The following is a 17,062-nucleotide window of genomic DNA, read 5'->3' on the forward strand; positions in this document are numbered from 1 at the left end:
CAGCCACTCTGACCCCCTCTTGCACCAGCCTACAGAACCAAGTCTGAGCAGAGAATCTGACTGAGAATCCAGGTCTCAAAACTGTAAAATAATCTATTTTAGCCCTATGTATTTAATATGTTCAAGCCATTTGTCAAATTAAAGCATAAGAAATCAAAACTGCACTCTTCAACTCTACTTAAAAAGAAAACAAAAGAGTAAACTTACAATAGATAAAGGAAAAAGCACTTTTTACCAATACATAAAGTTTTGTTTTCTTGCTCATTCACAGATTGCATGGACAGAGCATACTGTGTTACCTACAAGACCTAGTGGGTGTTAACTGATGGGTTTTTCAGACCTCCATTAGACTCCTAAGTTAGACTACCAAAGTTTTCTCTGCTCAGAGCATAGAGAGGCAGGCACTGCCCATCAAATGCCAGATTGCAATTTATATGCCCTGGGACAGATTTATTTTATCCAGCTCTAAGCACTGATGTCTTGAGCAGTCACTTCTGAAATACGTGACCAAGCGACATCAGCACTTTGGGGGCACAAAGCACATCAACAAGAGACCTCCACTCAGGCAACTACCTCAAGGCAAGGTGTGTCTTGCTGTAGATGGGTTTTTTCCTCTCCATTAATGGAAACTCAATAATGTAGACATGGATTTACAAATGCCAGCAATTGTCAGGTGAAACTTTGCTGTTTGTCTCTCAAGCACGTGGCTTCCCTGCCAGGTACATACTTCCTGTAGTACCTCAAAAAGAAAGTTTCAGTGAAGCAGCCCTGGAGAGGAAGGAAGGGCAGGAGACATCAGCCCTAAACCCATGATTTGCTTTTTTATTCCACCAAAATATCATAAGAAGTGCAAGTCATAAAAACAGGCATACAAACAGCATACCTACTGTGACAAGTTTGCAAAGAACACATCATTGTCCCTTCTAGGCCTTTAGTCTAGTTGGTATCCATGAAAAGTGTGCAGCTAACATCACTGCCTTATGTTGAGAGTTGAACAACTGTGTCCTGTCTAATCTCTGCATATCATTCCTGAATAGAAGCATCTCTAGATGCTTCTAGATGTTTCTATAACTGGTCTCTGTTATATTTGCTAATCTCAATATCTTATGGGGTATTTGGTTCTTTAAATCTCTTGGGTATATGAGCTCCTGGGGAGTGGAGACAGGTAAGTTCTTTTGGACCTTCTGACTCACAAAAAACTGGAAGAGAAGAAAAACTGGATCATCAAAATACAAGAGGTCTGATTTATCTCTGTGTTACTCCCAAATTATGTATTGTACCATCTGGATCATGGGAGTTAAACAGATGCAGCCTGGGTGTCATATAGAAGGAATTATTCTGTCCCACCCTGTTTACTATAATGAAAGCAACTTCAGTATATCCTTTTTGAAAAATATGGAAAAGTCTGTATCTTAAGGAATAAACAGTGAAAATCTGTGTATTGGAGAGATATGACAGACTAATGCACACTGCATGCCTGGAGCTAGACATAGCATTATTTGAATTTGCATGAAAAAGAGCACCAAAAGCAGCACTTTGAAGGAAGTAAAATTATCAACTCTCCTGAATGACATTTGCAAACACCAGTTTCAATATTTATTCCTAATTTAAAGCATTGTGCAATAAAAAAGCAGCTCACTAATTTCTTAAGAAATTCTTGCCTTCAGTTTTCTAGACTCTCTGATGCCCTAAGAAACATTTGTACTTTCTGCATTACTCTGCTCTTACTCCAGAATACAAAAATGATTGATACAATGCACGGACTGTACTGATGAGGATTCGTAGAATTGCTTTTTATCATGCTAGTATTTCCTGATTTTCAACAAAAAGAAAAAAAAATAGACTTCAGAAAAGAAAAAAACCCCAAAACTTACATCCTCTGCCTTTCCTCCCACACACCAGTAGCCAAACAACAGTATTACTGCAACACCACTTTGAAAATATTTGCATAGTACTAGTGGGAAGGCAGCTAAGCTGTGATACTTGTACATGCCTAAACATTTGGCCAAGGTAAAAAACAAAGTTGGCAAGTTTCTTTTTAATTAATTCTGTTATCTATTCCAACTAGAACAAGCAACAAATCAGAACAAATATTTGCGCTTTTGCAGAAATGGAAAATAGCAAACCTATTCTCCAAGGAAAGAAAATAGCTAGTGGGAAGACAATGTTTTCAATTAGCAAGCAAGTGGAGCCAACTTTCAAATTTCCTTTTCAGTGCACAGAAGTAGGTTCATTTAATGAAATAGAGAATTTTTATGGTGGTATGCATATCATTCTTTGGTAGATGAATATGACAGTGTTCAAGATATCTTTAATATAATAGATTTTTCTTTAATCCAAATTGTATAGATAACTTAAAATAAGCACCTTGTTCAGGGAATGAGAACTGATGAGATATTGGCTCAATGTGTAATTACTGCTAACACCTATTGGTTTAGGGACAGGAGGAAAAGAGGGGGGGAAATGTGATGCCGATGTCTGAAAATACCTCTGAGGTTATTTGTGGAAGAGATGCTAGTACCACTGATATGGATGGCAGAAAACTGACAGAAAGTATGATTAAGAACATATGGATAGTAACACAGGATAATGGCTTAGAATAATTGGGATTTTGGAGGCCAACTTCTTTGAATGATCATGCAGATACAGGCAATTTGACTGTTACACTTCCATTTCAAAAAGCTTCTGATGAAGTTGACCATCAAACTCAAACTATGCTATGAAGGAGGAACTACAAAAAAGAGGTCAAGAAATAAAAATGGATTTTCATTGCTAACTAAAAGTGAAAAAAGAAGGTTCAGAATAATTGATTATTTTCTTTTACAGTGGATGGATTACCTGACAGTCTCATGGATCTGTTTTCAGTACACTTACAAATGAATTGGAAAATGGAGGAATAAAATTCACAAATTAATCGGAAAATGGAGGAATAAAAGGGGACAGTTTTCTGATAATATTCAACTACAGAGGTTAATAAAAACAAATACTTGCTGCAAGAGGACATCATGATGTTGAATGGTTGCAAAACAAGCAGAAAAATGTAAATCAATAGTAAATGCAGTCATTTGCTGGAGGAAAAAAAAATCAAACAAACAAGAAAATCAGCCTCAGGTATTCACTACTTCCTACAAGATGCCTGAGATTCAGTTTTTGCCAGTACAAGAATTACAGGCAAAATGATAATTCAGTAACAAAATTATAATAAGAAAAAGGTGTTGTATCACCTACTCCACAAGTGAACTTTGGAAATCAAAGTATCTTTGTTCTTTTGAATATCAAAAGAACAAACAAATACAAATTACTACAAAAGGCACAACTAGAGTCGAAAAAGACTCTTAGGGGCTATTAATTACAAAAATGCAATATAGTGTCTATCTTCAATGTGCCTGCATGATAAATACTTCAAAGAAAGTTGAGATGGCTTACTATCTGCTTGCTATGTCCTTACACTTCTTTCCTGAACATCCGACACTGGCCACTGCCAAAGAAAGGACACAGGGCTATAAGTACTTTTGATTCAATCCAGTGCAGCCACTTTTTATGTTGCATGATGATCACAAGTACTACTGGCACACAAGTAATTTAAAAAAGGGAGACAGAAACTATCTACATTTCCAAATGAAGACACTGATCCTAAAGTAGCTTACATTTAGCTATTGGGAAAGTAAATCAAAGCCTTTTGAGAAAACTTTCTGATGGATTTTGATGGATTTTGATAGCAAGCTATAGCCATCACGTTGTAAAAAAAACCCCAAGTAAATATTTCTATTATTGGTTAGAAATGCAATCTAACTAAAATTCCAGAATTGAGCAGTCAGGCTTGCAGAGAATGCAGTGTGGAATTCACATGAATTGAGCACAACCAACTGTCAAGCTAAAAAATCCTAAGAGAGTACTTCTAAAAATAAGCCATGAAGAAAAAGCTGTGGTGGTTGCTCTGATGCCTGGAATCCATCACATGCTACCTACAGATGAATTACTCTTTAGAAGTGCCTGTTTCTTTCCATTGACTATGAAGGTGATCCAAGTGACAAGTTCACATGTAGAAGTTTTCATCAGTGGTCTAAACTCAGATGAACCCCAGAGCCCTGGAGCCTCATTAACTGAAGTCTAACTTAACTTTTATCTATAGCTGCTTTGCAAACCAAACTCCTCCATGCAGTGCAGTATTTGCACGAATCAAACATTTGATGTGTGTGGAACAAATTATTTCAAAGAAATGCACTGACAATTTTAATGATACAGTATAAATTCTGAGGTTACTGAACCTGAGAGTCAGATAATGCTGTACCTACTTACATCAGTTTTAGGTCGTGCTCCAGTCAACACTTGGTAAGGTAAACAATTTAGATGCTGGTAGTCTCCTCTTCTTTTCCAAGATCCTTTTTCTTGATGATCTCCATAAAGGCCTGTCTCTATTTGAACAGGGCACTGTAAGAGAATTTTTAAAACCCTATAAATAAAGACAAGCCAGAAATATTTTTAATGTGAACAGAAGATAAAAACTTAGGAATTTTATCTTTTCCTCTGATTTTATCTTTTCCTCTGGATTTTTTTTCCTCTGATGAAAGGCAAACATTTGGTTTTGATCTTTTTTTTTTTCTTAAAAGCACCTGCTGCATCATTTTTACACTTTCCTAAGCTAGACATCCCATCATTATCGAAAGTTGCTTCCTTAACATCCAGTATACAAACTGGAGAACTAATCAATAATAGTACACCTTCCTGTAACTTAAAGGAACTGAATCACTTTGTAGAAAGAGAAATAGTTTTATTAAAATTATTTTAAAACTATCTTTTAACTTTATTTCATGTTTATTTTTGTATATTAAACAGAGACCCAGAAAATCCCCATTTTCAAATTACAGATTCTGAACTTTCAAATAAATGTTCCTTATTCCCGAAAACCTGGGGAGTTCTCATTTCATTGTTCCACTCCCATACCATTTTTTAAAAGATGGATGTCCTAACTCTGGGCCCACACTGAATGCAGTGTCAAGAAGAGACCAATTGCACAACATTCCCTCAAGTATCCTGGTTTGCCCAAGGAAAAACTGGGTGAGTGAGCAAGGAGCAACACATGCTGCAATCCAGCAGAATTCATACTACAGACAATCAGAGAAACAGGGTCATGGGTGCACTGCAGAGCAGTCCCAAGCTGTTGGGGACAATCATTCTAATCAGCCCATTTTCAGGCTCTTCCTCTCCACAAAGTAACAAATGGGCTGCTGATCTTTAATAGCAATTGCCCAGTTCCCAGTTAGTATATTTTGTAAGGATGTAAAATGAGGAGGCTTTGAAAAGGTGACAAAATAATTAGTATGCAACCCCTAAAAAGTTTGAAGACAATATATTAAAGCAAGAGAATTAAATGAATATGTAAGTCAAAGAAAAAGCTTTGTTCAATGAAAGTCAGATCTCTAACATAAGATGATCAAAAATAAACAAACAGTATTTCCCTGTCATTCATGAATAATAAAAGACTGAAACTGAAAAAAAATTGATTCTCATTCTCAAGATTTCCTGCTTTTTCTGTAGTGAAACTGAGTACAAGATACTAAGTGGCAATGAAGCAGATACATTAAACAATGGGGAAACACACTGCAGCAAGAGTGCTTTATCTCTGATGTTTCATTTTCAAAGTGCCTCCTTCTATACTGCTAAAAAGGATTTTTTTTCCATAGGAAAGGTACAGATTTTACAGGAGTGGAGCTATTAAATGTGTTTTTCCAAAACTAGCAGTTTTTTTGTTAGTACATTCAGAGAGTACAACTTTTTGCGCTTAAATTGTGTTCATTGCATTGGTGAAGGAGTGTTTCAGAAAATAATTTGATTATAGACAATTTTTTTTAACATCTTTGGATCAGCTACTGAGGAATCCAGTCAATGCTACATCCTCATAATATTTGCCAACAAAAAAATGACCAGTAGCAATTTGTGGTTTACACAGATGTAGGAAGAAGTCATCCCTTAGCATTCATGCAAAAGCTATTATGTTTTAGAAAACACCTTGAATTTTCTCACTAAAACACTGCAATACTCTCTGCTCTCACCCAATAGGTCCCATAATTTTTATTCACCCAGCGCATATATTGGCTTCTTCTGTAAAAAAAAAAAATCCATATTATTAATAACAGATACCTTCACAACAGGAAAATGCAAAGAGTAAAAAAATATCAAAGAATTACTTGCATAAACAGGTGAAAAATCCTTCAGTAGATAACTGACTGGCTCAAACTAGTGATTAAATTACAAAATATATTTCTGTGATATAGCATTTGCCATAAGAAATGACTCTGTCATCTGTTAAAAATTGTCCACACCCTCAAGAGAACAACTTTCAGAGCAGCAGCTCCAACAAACCACTCATGCAGTAGTCACCTGCTTTGGAGATTTTGGGTCTCCATCTCAGTCTTACACCTTTAAACAGTTCACCCAAAATCACTGTCAATCATGATTTCTTGCGTCAGTTCACAGTTGAGGATAAAACCATATTAAGAACACAAAAGTGGTTCATTTTATAGAAGCCAAATTTACACAGTTACTAGTAAATATATGCTTGAGAGAGGTCTTTATTTTCAAGTTTCATGGTAAGTGACAAGAATAAAACATTTGATATGTGTGGAACAGATTACAAGCTATAGTTAGAAATATGGTACAAATAGCATGAACTGATAGAATATAAACTACTCATACAACTTCAGTGAAAACCAGACTGTTATTTTTTCCACTGCAACTGTCATTTTGAAATCTGCAGGATCTGTTTCTTTACAGTACATTTATGGAGAGATTTATGAGGATCTATCTCTTCTTTAACTATAAAGTAAAACTAAAGCCACCCATTCTGAGGCAAATTATTAATTAATATTTAAATCAGAGCAGATGATTCCCTTGCTGTATAAATTCTTTTGTAGGAAACAGCAAATGGTATCCCATCATCAGTTCCACAACAGATTTTCTAAGACTCTTTTTGCTCTGATCTTGCTGGTCTCATTAGAAAGACTTTGTATTAAGTGACCTGTCCAGTTTCTGTATTGAAATTGGCTCTTGGAGGTTTAAAGGTAATTTCCAGTTTGTCATATAAGGCTACAAAAAAATGTGTCTGACTCACATATTTGCCCGTCCACAGACAACTAAAATGAAGAGATCTCTTCTATTTAGAGTGAGAAGAGGTGGTTGATAAAGAGGACTGCAATTCCTCAAATATCATGCTAAGCAAAACAGTAATTTTGGTGCTGGTGTTGGGAACATCCTAACACCCTAGCAGAGGATTTTGGTGGGAGCATATGTCCCAGGAAAAAGGCTGTGATGAGGCCTCAGGAAGAGAAGTGGTGTGCTGGGGTGCTGGTGATGGCATTCTCTATGCAACCATTTCTGATGATGCTGTTCTTATGTATCAAAGTTCATTTGAAAAAGTCACCTATTTAGATTTTTCTGCTGTTTACAGGCAATATGCCCTTCAGTGAGTGCTTCAGCAAAGGATTTGAAGTCGTATCCTATGATCCTCAGGCCAACATCAAAAAAGAATGATGCCTAACCAAACCACAGCTTTTACCTTAGTAGAATAGGCACAGCCATAAAATAATGGGTGTTTGGATCACTGGTTACCAGACTGTCTCACAATGAGAAGCGTTTAAACTCTGATGGCTGGGATTTCACTTTCAGACAGAAAAGCAGACTACGCTGCCACTGTATTTGACAGAAGATATGGAGCATTCTCCTACAAGAAGACAGAACACTGTCCCTTAATGGGCAAATTAATTATGAAATTAATTCAGCTGGACAGAGCTGGTTCTAACTGGCTGACATGTACAGCAAGAAAGAAATGAGAGATGGCCATGGCCACTCTGTTACTAACACTCTCTCTGTAGAACTTGGAAACACAAAGTGCAGGAGTCTGAACATCCCACCTAGAGAGACACATTTACATTGTGATGATCCACAAAGATGATTACTTCAAGAATTTACTTTTACCAAATGAAGCAGCAGTGACAGCAAAAACATTCACAAAAGATCACCTTCCATGAACTTCATGCCAACATTCAGAGCTGAAAATCCTCACAATTCTATGTTAAGAACTGAGTTTAATCATAGTCTGAAGCAGAGAACACTTATATTTCTCATGCTGGTCATTCTCCATTAATTGCTTATATAAAAAAATTTGCTTATTCAAAAATTAATAAAATTATATCATTGCTCCTTTAATCCTATTTGTCCTCAAAATAGGATTGAGAAACTGTCATCAACTGATGACACCTGTCATCACAAAATATTCTTAACTAGAGGATTGCACCTCTAAATAAACTATTCAAATAAAAGAAAGAGAGAAAGAAAAAAAATCTAGCTGTCCTGGGGTAACTGGGACACTAGTTCAACTCTTAATAAACAGTGTCTCTCTTGCTGTTATATCTTTAAATAAATATAACAAATATTAATAGGTTAGCACTTAAATTAACAATCTGAAAAACATGCAAGCACATATCCCTAAAAAAACCCAAAAGTGTAAAATGATTTTAAGCTATCCTGACAGAAAATTTACAAGTTTCACCCTATCACAGTTCTGCTTATTTGACCATTAGTTATCCAATGTCAGAAATTTCATTTTACTGAAAACTTTCAACTTTACCCTAACACTTGAGCGCCTTGGCCTATTCTGAAACACAACTGGATCTAAAAACTATAGCTTGAGGAATGCTGTAGCTAAATGTTAGAGAACGTATCATATCACACACACATTCTTACCAGTTGCTTGTGCCTTTCAGAAGAAGGAGTACTGGAGGGAGAAGAGCCAGCACTCAGAGCTTCTTCAATATCTAAGTTCAACTGTTCCAGTTTCTTCATAAGCCATGACATAGAGTCTGGCCATTCAGATTCTTTTTCTGGTTGGGTCTAGAAGAAATCAAACACACATGAAGTCTTAAAATATTCAAGCTGCTTCTATCTTGAAGATGCTTATTTTTTCTTCCAGCCCTCTTTCTCTGTCCTTGACCAACATTCTTCCATTTAGAAAGCTTCAATTATCACTCCAATCCTGATGACACATATTCATAGCTGTTCTACATACTCAAATGACTTTTGTATATCTGAATAGCTTTCTACCACTTCATCTTGGGTGACCCACTGCTATTTCAAGCTAAGCAGAATCAGGACTAAAACTAAAGTCACTTTAATGCCTCTTGTTAAGCCACTTCTATTTCAGCATCTCTCCACTGATTGCTTGTTGCCAACAGGAACCAGAATATTGAAGGCCATCATATGCACTGTATTATATTCCTTACTAGAATTCTAGAATTGTCAAATCCTCTGCCCATATGGTGGGAATACTTTATTGGTCACTTTGTCACTAGGATGCATTTTTCCTTTTTACTTGAAGAGCTTTACTGTATAACTAAAATTTTAATCCATTGTAATGTAATCAACAAAGATGCTTTTCTTATTCCTTAATTTCCTGAAAATCCTTTCCAGTACTCTCCTAAAGCACCTCTGCATGGTGGTCCCTATGTATGCTGATGCATTATGCCTTGTTTTCTTTATTCACACCACTTCTAGTCATCCCCTACAAAAACCAGTCACACTGACCTCCCTGTCAACACAGACAGCTACTGCTCCCCAGAAGACTGTCCTGAAGCTACTTCAGTTCCTTCATCTTCCTTCCTTTCACAAACAATACATATCTTTGCACAGAAGATAATTCCATAGTGAGCATCATCAGACAAACAGTAATAATGCATTTTCATCCTGCCATAATCCTAAGAGCATCATAACAACACTCCTCAAAACCCAGGGGAGATAGATGAGTACTGTTATTACTCTTACCTGATAAATCTTTATGGTGCTTTGTTTCCTTACAGCATTTCACAAGTGGAACAGAAAGATAACTAATTGGTTCACTATTGTAGAAAAAACCCCCTTTACAAATAGAATGCAGGAGATTCACTCCTCTATTACACTGACATATACTATTACTAACAGAATTACTCATTTTCTCCCCAGTAACTAAGGTCCCAAATCATCAGACACTGAGTCTCATATTAGCAACAAACACATGTTCCCTTCAGAGGGGCTAATATGATCTTTTCAGAGATTGTTTCAAAGCACAGAAAAATAAATATCCCAATTTTTACTTTTCCAAATCTTTCTTTGGAATTTCACCAGTTTTTACAACCTCTGAGTATTTTGCCTGAAATGCTGTTATAACTGCTAAGCTGCACTTCAACTCTAAAGCTATTAAAATTATTTAAAGAGATACTTTGCTTGCTTCCCATTGTCTTTCCAACTATTTCCAAGTAAACTACAGGATGTTCCACAGAAAATGAGCATCAAAAGACACTTCACATATTGAATCCATTCTGAGTGAGATGACCTCACATAGGAAATGTGCATATTGATATATGTCCACAAAACTCATTTGTAAACAAAGCAAATGTTTTCCTGTGGTTTTGCTTCCTCATATACTGGTCTTTCCAATACTAAAAACCACTCAAAAAAAAAAAAAAGACTCAACAAGGACAAACATGAAAACCCACACAAATTCCACAAACAATAAGGTATAAATTCTGCAAAAATCTAAAATGAATGTTCTATTTCTCAACAGAGTTAAAATGCAATTTATGAAAAAGGAGCTGTAAGAATATGTTTTCTTACTTAACAATAGTAAACAATTCTGAAGCAACAATCACACAGGGAAATAAATAAACCGTGTTTGATTTCTGTGAGCTATGCAAAAATCATTCTTGCCAGGTGACAAGTACTGAAGGTTACATTAGAAGTTTGGATTTCTGAGTTTAATAGGATGCAGGAGCAATTTCCACATGTTGAAACAGACCACTTTGTGTTCCATGACAGAAAAGAGTATTTTGAGGGGTGTTGGAGAGGGGTGTTAGAGGTGTCTCTAATTTAGTATTTTCCATAGAAAATACAAAGATAAAAATTCAAAAAATTCTAAGACACTCCAAATGTATGCAACAGCACACATGATAGCACATTAAAATAAAAAGTAAAGCTCCATGCACAGGGAAGCACATTTTGCCTCTATCTCGACAAATATTTACCTACTGGAACAATACCTGCAATATTCACTGATGTTCTCTCAAACAACTGTGTGAGCCAAATCCCCTTATTTTTATAAATTTCTTGTTTTAATGTTACAGAATTCAAACCACAGTCATTTCTAAAAAATACAAGTCCTAAAGAGTTTCACCAAACTATAAATCTCCTAGCATTCTCCATTCAGTTCTTTTTTTTCAGTCCAGTAAGACTCTATATTGTGTCTATTAAGGGGACGAGGAAAAAGATGGGGTTTCATTATCCTTGAAGATAAAGCCAAAAGGGCCTAGTTAACAAATGCCATTCACTAATTGGAAATTTGGCACAAAAGCACCATTTGGAACAAATGCTGATTGGCTACGTATTTCAAAGGTTGCCTGAAATTCCTGCTAAACAGAAAAAAAATGATGCTACTTACATTCAAAAATATACAGCCTGCACAGTAGGATTTCTAACTGGTGAATAAATTTTGCCTAATCCATTCATGAGGAACACAGCTCCACAGTGTTCAGCCCCAGTAACTTGGTTGGACACTATCAAAGTGCTCCAAAGATCTGAGTACCAGTGTTTCCTGCCCATAGCAACTGCACAGGCAGCAGGGTCAGGGCGCCTTTGGAAGCTTTTGTGTCTTGCCCTTCAGAAGGAAAAAAATCTCACTTTAAATTATCTAGAGAATCATGGCCTGCTTTATTCATTGGGTTTTTTCCCCTAAAAGGTTACAGGGAGAACACTCCTTTCCATATATTCTCAAGGTCTTTTTTTGTTGGAGCCATAGCCATTCAGCAATGCATAGGAAATGCTGTTACCTTTTGAAGAACCTTGAAAGCATAGAGACCAAAGTGAAACACTTTTTACATGCTACCTTCAAACACAGAATCATTTAGTTTGGAAAAGACCTCTAGGATCATCAAATGCAACTGTTAACCCAGCATTGCTAAGTCTACCACTAAACCATGTCCCTCAGTGCTGCAGCTACACATCTTTTAAATATCTCCAGGGGTGGTGACTCCACCACTTCCCTGGACAGCCTGTTCCAGTGCTTGAAGCCCTTTCAGTGAAAAAAAAAAATAAAAAATCCTAATATCCAGTCTAAACCTCCCATGGTGCAAATTTGAGACCATTTCCTCATGTCCTGTCCTAGACAGATGAGCAGATAGATACAGAAAGACCAGAGAATCCCTTGTCAAACAAGTGTTTCAAGATGGAGCAACACTGTCTATGAAAACCACGGCACACCCTAGGCCAAGAACAACTTATTGGCCTTGAAAGTGAACTTCTTTGCCATATAGATTTCTCAAGTCCCACATACTCACGCTAGATTAAAAAAAAAATCGTAATCATAAAACAAGAATCATTCTCCATGGAAAACAGAAAATTAAGTGGTACAAACTTCCTAAAATCAGAAACAGATGCAGCTATTATGCTTAAGATGGCTATTGTACAGAAGAATTATCCCAACAAATGAGATTTACTAAGACATATTTAGCAATCAGCAAAACATAGAACTCAGTTCTATCCTACAACAACCACAGTCTATTTTAGAACAGCTTAATGACTTTGTTAGATGTACACATTCATATGTATCCTGACTCTGTATTCATTTGCATAGCTGAAATTTCATTACTACCAGTAACAAATCAGGGGTAAAACAAGGTGCAAGATTGTGCCCAATCACCTAAACACTCACTTGCTCTTTTCTAACACTGAAAAGAAAATACATTCCAGACATTCAAAGGTTAGTGCCTTTTGGACCAAGGCTTCTGCACATTGTTTTTCAGCTTTCAAGTATTCTTCACTAATCTTATTCGGCAAAAACATCTGTGATAAAAGGCATATTTGTTTCAATGTTTGGTCACGAGGTTTATTGCAAGAGGCATAATCGCTGCCAGCAAATCTAAATTTAAACTGAAAGAATGTGGCAGAAATTAACAACTCCATATAGAACGCTCAGGGGTCAGGGTTAACCCTGCTGCCAGACCTCATCCTATACTGGAAGCAGAAAGGCTTTCCAAGTGAAGGGTTATGAGAAAATTACACAACTCTAAATTTATCTGATAATTTGTGCCTTTCACTTTAGAACTTCAATAGGTCCAATTGTTCTGGTAATTAATGTATTGTACAACTTTGGGTAGTAAATCAGTAACCACAGAGTAAAATATACCAATGCTATTTAACCCTCCTCCCTATTAAATCTGCTCAGATAAAAATTCTCTCTGATGTACAGCCTAGATCTGTAAATAATGATTTTGTGGGACAATTTCAGGGACCAAATATCATATTCTGCTCTTGCTGCACAGATGGGGCTCCTCTGTTCTTAAAAAATCTCTGTGTAAAAGGTCTCAGCCGTTAATGGCTTTGCCTACAGAGAACGGGGGAGGAAGCCAGATTGATTCCTGATGTAAAATCCTTCAAAAAATAATTATTTAGAATACAAAGAACTCTTTGATTCAAAAAATAGATTTTCATGTGCCTTCTATATTGAAGATAAAATAAGATAAAATACTTCAAAAGGAATTTTCCCTAATATCCCACTACAGTGTTGCTCAAGTATTTACAGAGCTGTTGGATGGACAACTAACTTGTGGCACCTTCATCCTGGAAAGCAGGTGAGCAAACTCAGCAGTTGGCAACCTTTTCACTTCTAAGAACTGTATGGCTATGTATCTGAGATTATCAAGGAAGTCTCTTCCATCTCTCAAGTCAGCAGGTGAGGCCATGCACATAGGTTTCTGGGAAAATGAAAGCTCTGATCCCCAAACCACTCACCTAAGATGGGCTGTAAGACCTTAGCAGTTTTGCAGAAAAAAGCTACAGAAATACTAACATGAAGATATGTGTCAATCTGTTTGAATGGAAACACCATTTCCGAGACAAATCATTTTCACTTAAATTTATTACACTTCTTAAACACATCTCTGTATGGAACTTTGATTTTCATTCCGGTCCAGCCACTTTCTTTCTGCTGCTTTCCTTCCTGAAGGCTGCTGCCTCAAGCTACTGTTTTCTTCAGGCAAGTTTTCAGAAGTGACACAAGCCATACCTGTATAAATGATGAAAACTTCTGTGTTTTTTGATGCTCTAGAGCAAAGTAAGCTGAATTTTAAACACATTCAAGTTTGTTTCTGGCTTTTCTGCATTTTCCCTTAAAGTGGCTCCACACACCTGCCTTAATTTTCTTTCACTAAGCTCAACTGCACATTTCTGTGACTTTATGTGTCTGTATTTAAGCACACACTATGTTTTTGAATAATGAATACAGTAAAATATAAAAAATATTGTGGAAATACTAACTTCAAATATAGTACAATAAGGATATATGCTTGGATTTTTTAAACTACTAATAGGTGCACAACATGGGAGAAAAAGGAACCCAAAGAAGCCATGAGAAAATAATGTAACATAATCCTGACTTCATTACATGTATTTGACTACTTGACTTTTCAAAGTCCAAGTGGCTCAGAAACAGACTAAATTATTTTTAATAACTGCTTTTAATCTTTCAGACAGTAAATTGGCAAATTTGACCTTTAATTTGCATTCATCACATTGATCTTGCACTGTGATAATGTCCATCATGGGAAAGAAAACAAAATTCTGAAGTCCTGTCTCTCTTTTAAGGGTTCTTGCATCAGTTTTTAAGGAGTATTGCCCTAAGCTAGGCAGGACAGGAGAGAACCCCTCGTACCAATGGAGTCTTCCAAATAGTAAGTTTATGGAAAATTTCCCAGATGAAGAAACCCATGCTAATTCCTACGACTGCAGGCCACAAACTGTATCAACATGGTGTTTCCCCCAGACAAGAGCAAAATTGGAAAGGGAGAAGAAAGGAATTTAGTTGAAGACAAGGTTTGGGGCAAAATGTTTTGGAAAACAATTCCACACTGCTGCAGAAGTTTTAAAGTGCAGTAACCCAGACAGTCTAATATGAAAATTCTACTGCAGCTTCATTTTTTTTCTAGCAAAAGCAACTAGTTTTATATTGAACTTCTCATTAAAAAAAAGAAAAACCAAAAAAAAACCACAAAAAAAAAAAAAAAACAAAAAAAAAACAACTTAAAATGGCACCTAATTGGTTTTAACATTTTGCTCCAATGATTAAATTTTCCAGATTCTCAAAGCCTACAGCAACTTCACCTTCTATTCTGCTTGAAATTATGATGTCAAGCATCACCAAATTTCACGAACAGGCTGTTAGTCAAGCCTGTACTGATGACACATGCTACAGAACTGGCACCCAAATGGCCAGACAGTCTGTCTTAATTGACATCTGCTCCTATTTCAGCACATGAATTATCCTCTTGGGTTATCCCATCTTCAGCTGCTTCACAACAGATGCCAGCTCATCATCTATCTATTCTACCATTTCCTCCACCTTGTGAGGTGGCGGAAGTGAACTACACTTCTACTATCCCAGACACTTGTTCCAAGCAGTAGTCAAATTCTTGACACTGTCCATATTCATTTGGTTTGGCACCATCTGCAACAGCAGTTTTATCTGCACATCACAATTAGTGACAATGAATGACAAAGTACTTTACCCATATATATATATTAATTGAGACACAATTAATTTCTTCACAAAAAAATAATTGCAAAATTCTCTTACCAGGACTCCCTTGGAAAATGTAACTAGCTTGTATCTGTTCACAGCAGGTATCTCCCTGCAGTGCTTCCTGACTAATAAATTTTAGGTTTCAGACTGGGTTCCATGAGACTGAGGGATCTCATGCCACTAAATCCAGACAAAGTTACAGACCAGAATAAGTAACTTACAGATCCTTCTCCCCAGCGTGGTTAGTTGCACCTTTTGAGATTGGGTAGGACTTAAACCAGTTTTCCTAAAACGGAGTTCTCTCTCTAGGAAACATTGTGGTTAGAACTGTCCAGGATGTGTAAAAGCTGGGCTCAGCTTCACCTTTGGCCTGATACACTTCATATGCTTTAAGGGGAAGGGATGCACTTCTGAGTAAGAGAAGAACGAGAAAATACTGATGCTCTAGAAAACAAGAGGGAAATACCTGCAAATCACCCCAGAGGAATTAGGGAGGGCTCCTTCCAAAAGGTGGGGCAGCCCACAGGCCAGCTGAAATGCCTCTATGCCTAAGCACATGGCATGAGAAACAAGCAAGTGGAGCTGGAAACCATGGTACAATTTGAAAGCTACAACATATTAGGAAAAGAGGCTGGGACAGAACTGTAGTCAAGGACTACAAGGTTTTTAAAAGAGATATGTAGGGGCAGGGTTTTTGTACTCTGTGTTAGGGAGGGGATAGATTGTGAAGAGCTGCCTCTGAAAAACAGCCACAAAAAGATTGACAGCCTGTGGGTAAAAAATTCAAAGACAGGACCAACAAAGGACACCTGCATGTGGGGGTCTGATCAGGGGGAAACCAAGGTCAAGGCCTCCTGCTTCAGATGCAGAAAGCATCACACTCCAAGACCTCATCCTAGCAAAGGATTTCCACCACCCAGGCATCTGCCAGGAAAGCAACACAGCTAGCTGTAAGAAATCCAAGGGGTACGTCAAGGAAAACTTCCTGGCGCAGGCATTGGACAAACGAACCGGATGAAGAGCACTACTGGACCTGGTGCTCACCACAGTGGATGAGCTCATTAAAGGGGTTGGGACTGGAGGCAGTCCAGGCTGCTGTGACCTGGCTGTGGGTTGACAAAATCAATGAAGTTGGAAAAGACCCCGGGTGCATCGAGTCCAACCTATGACCAAATATCACCAAGTCAACATCAGACCACGGCTCTGAGTGCCACATCCAGTCTTTTGTTGAACCTTTCCTGTTCATGATCTAAGGAACATGGGCCTGGTGAGGAGCAAAGCCTGGGCCATTAACTTGGAAAAAAGGAGACCAGTAGTTAAAAGTAACATGAACTAGAAAACACTAATACCAGATAGAAGGGATAACAATAGGGTGTTTTAACCGAAAATGATTTTGTGGTGCATGAAACATTTGGGAGATCACACCCATAAACCTTATGAAAGGTAAAATAATTTTGGGAAGGT

At 37.1% G+C, this 17,062-nt stretch overlaps 1 protein-coding gene across 3 annotated transcripts in view; it reads right to left on the reverse strand.

The window, feature by feature from the left end:
• STARD13 (StAR related lipid transfer domain containing 13) overlaps positions 1-17,062 on the reverse strand; it is a 285,136-nt gene that overhangs the window by 203,770 nt on the left and 64,304 nt on the right. For 2 of the 3 annotated variants that reach the window (XM_058800466.1, XM_058800468.1), the window contains 2 exons: positions 8,743-8,889; positions 4,300-4,431 (listed from right to left, as the gene is read on the reverse strand). In XM_058800466.1, coding sequence (XP_058656449.1) covers positions 4,300-4,431; positions 8,743-8,889 — 279 coding nt within the window. The remainder of the gene's footprint in view (positions 1-4,299; positions 4,432-8,742; positions 8,890-17,062) is intronic. The other variant, XM_058800467.1, reaches the window with a different exon arrangement.

Source organism: Ammospiza caudacuta, chromosome 2 (genome assembly GCF_027887145.1).
Source record: "Ammospiza caudacuta isolate bAmmCau1 chromosome 2, bAmmCau1.pri, whole genome shotgun sequence".
In the NCBI taxonomy this organism is placed as follows: Eukaryota; Metazoa; Chordata; class Aves; order Passeriformes; family Passerellidae; genus Ammospiza; species Ammospiza caudacuta.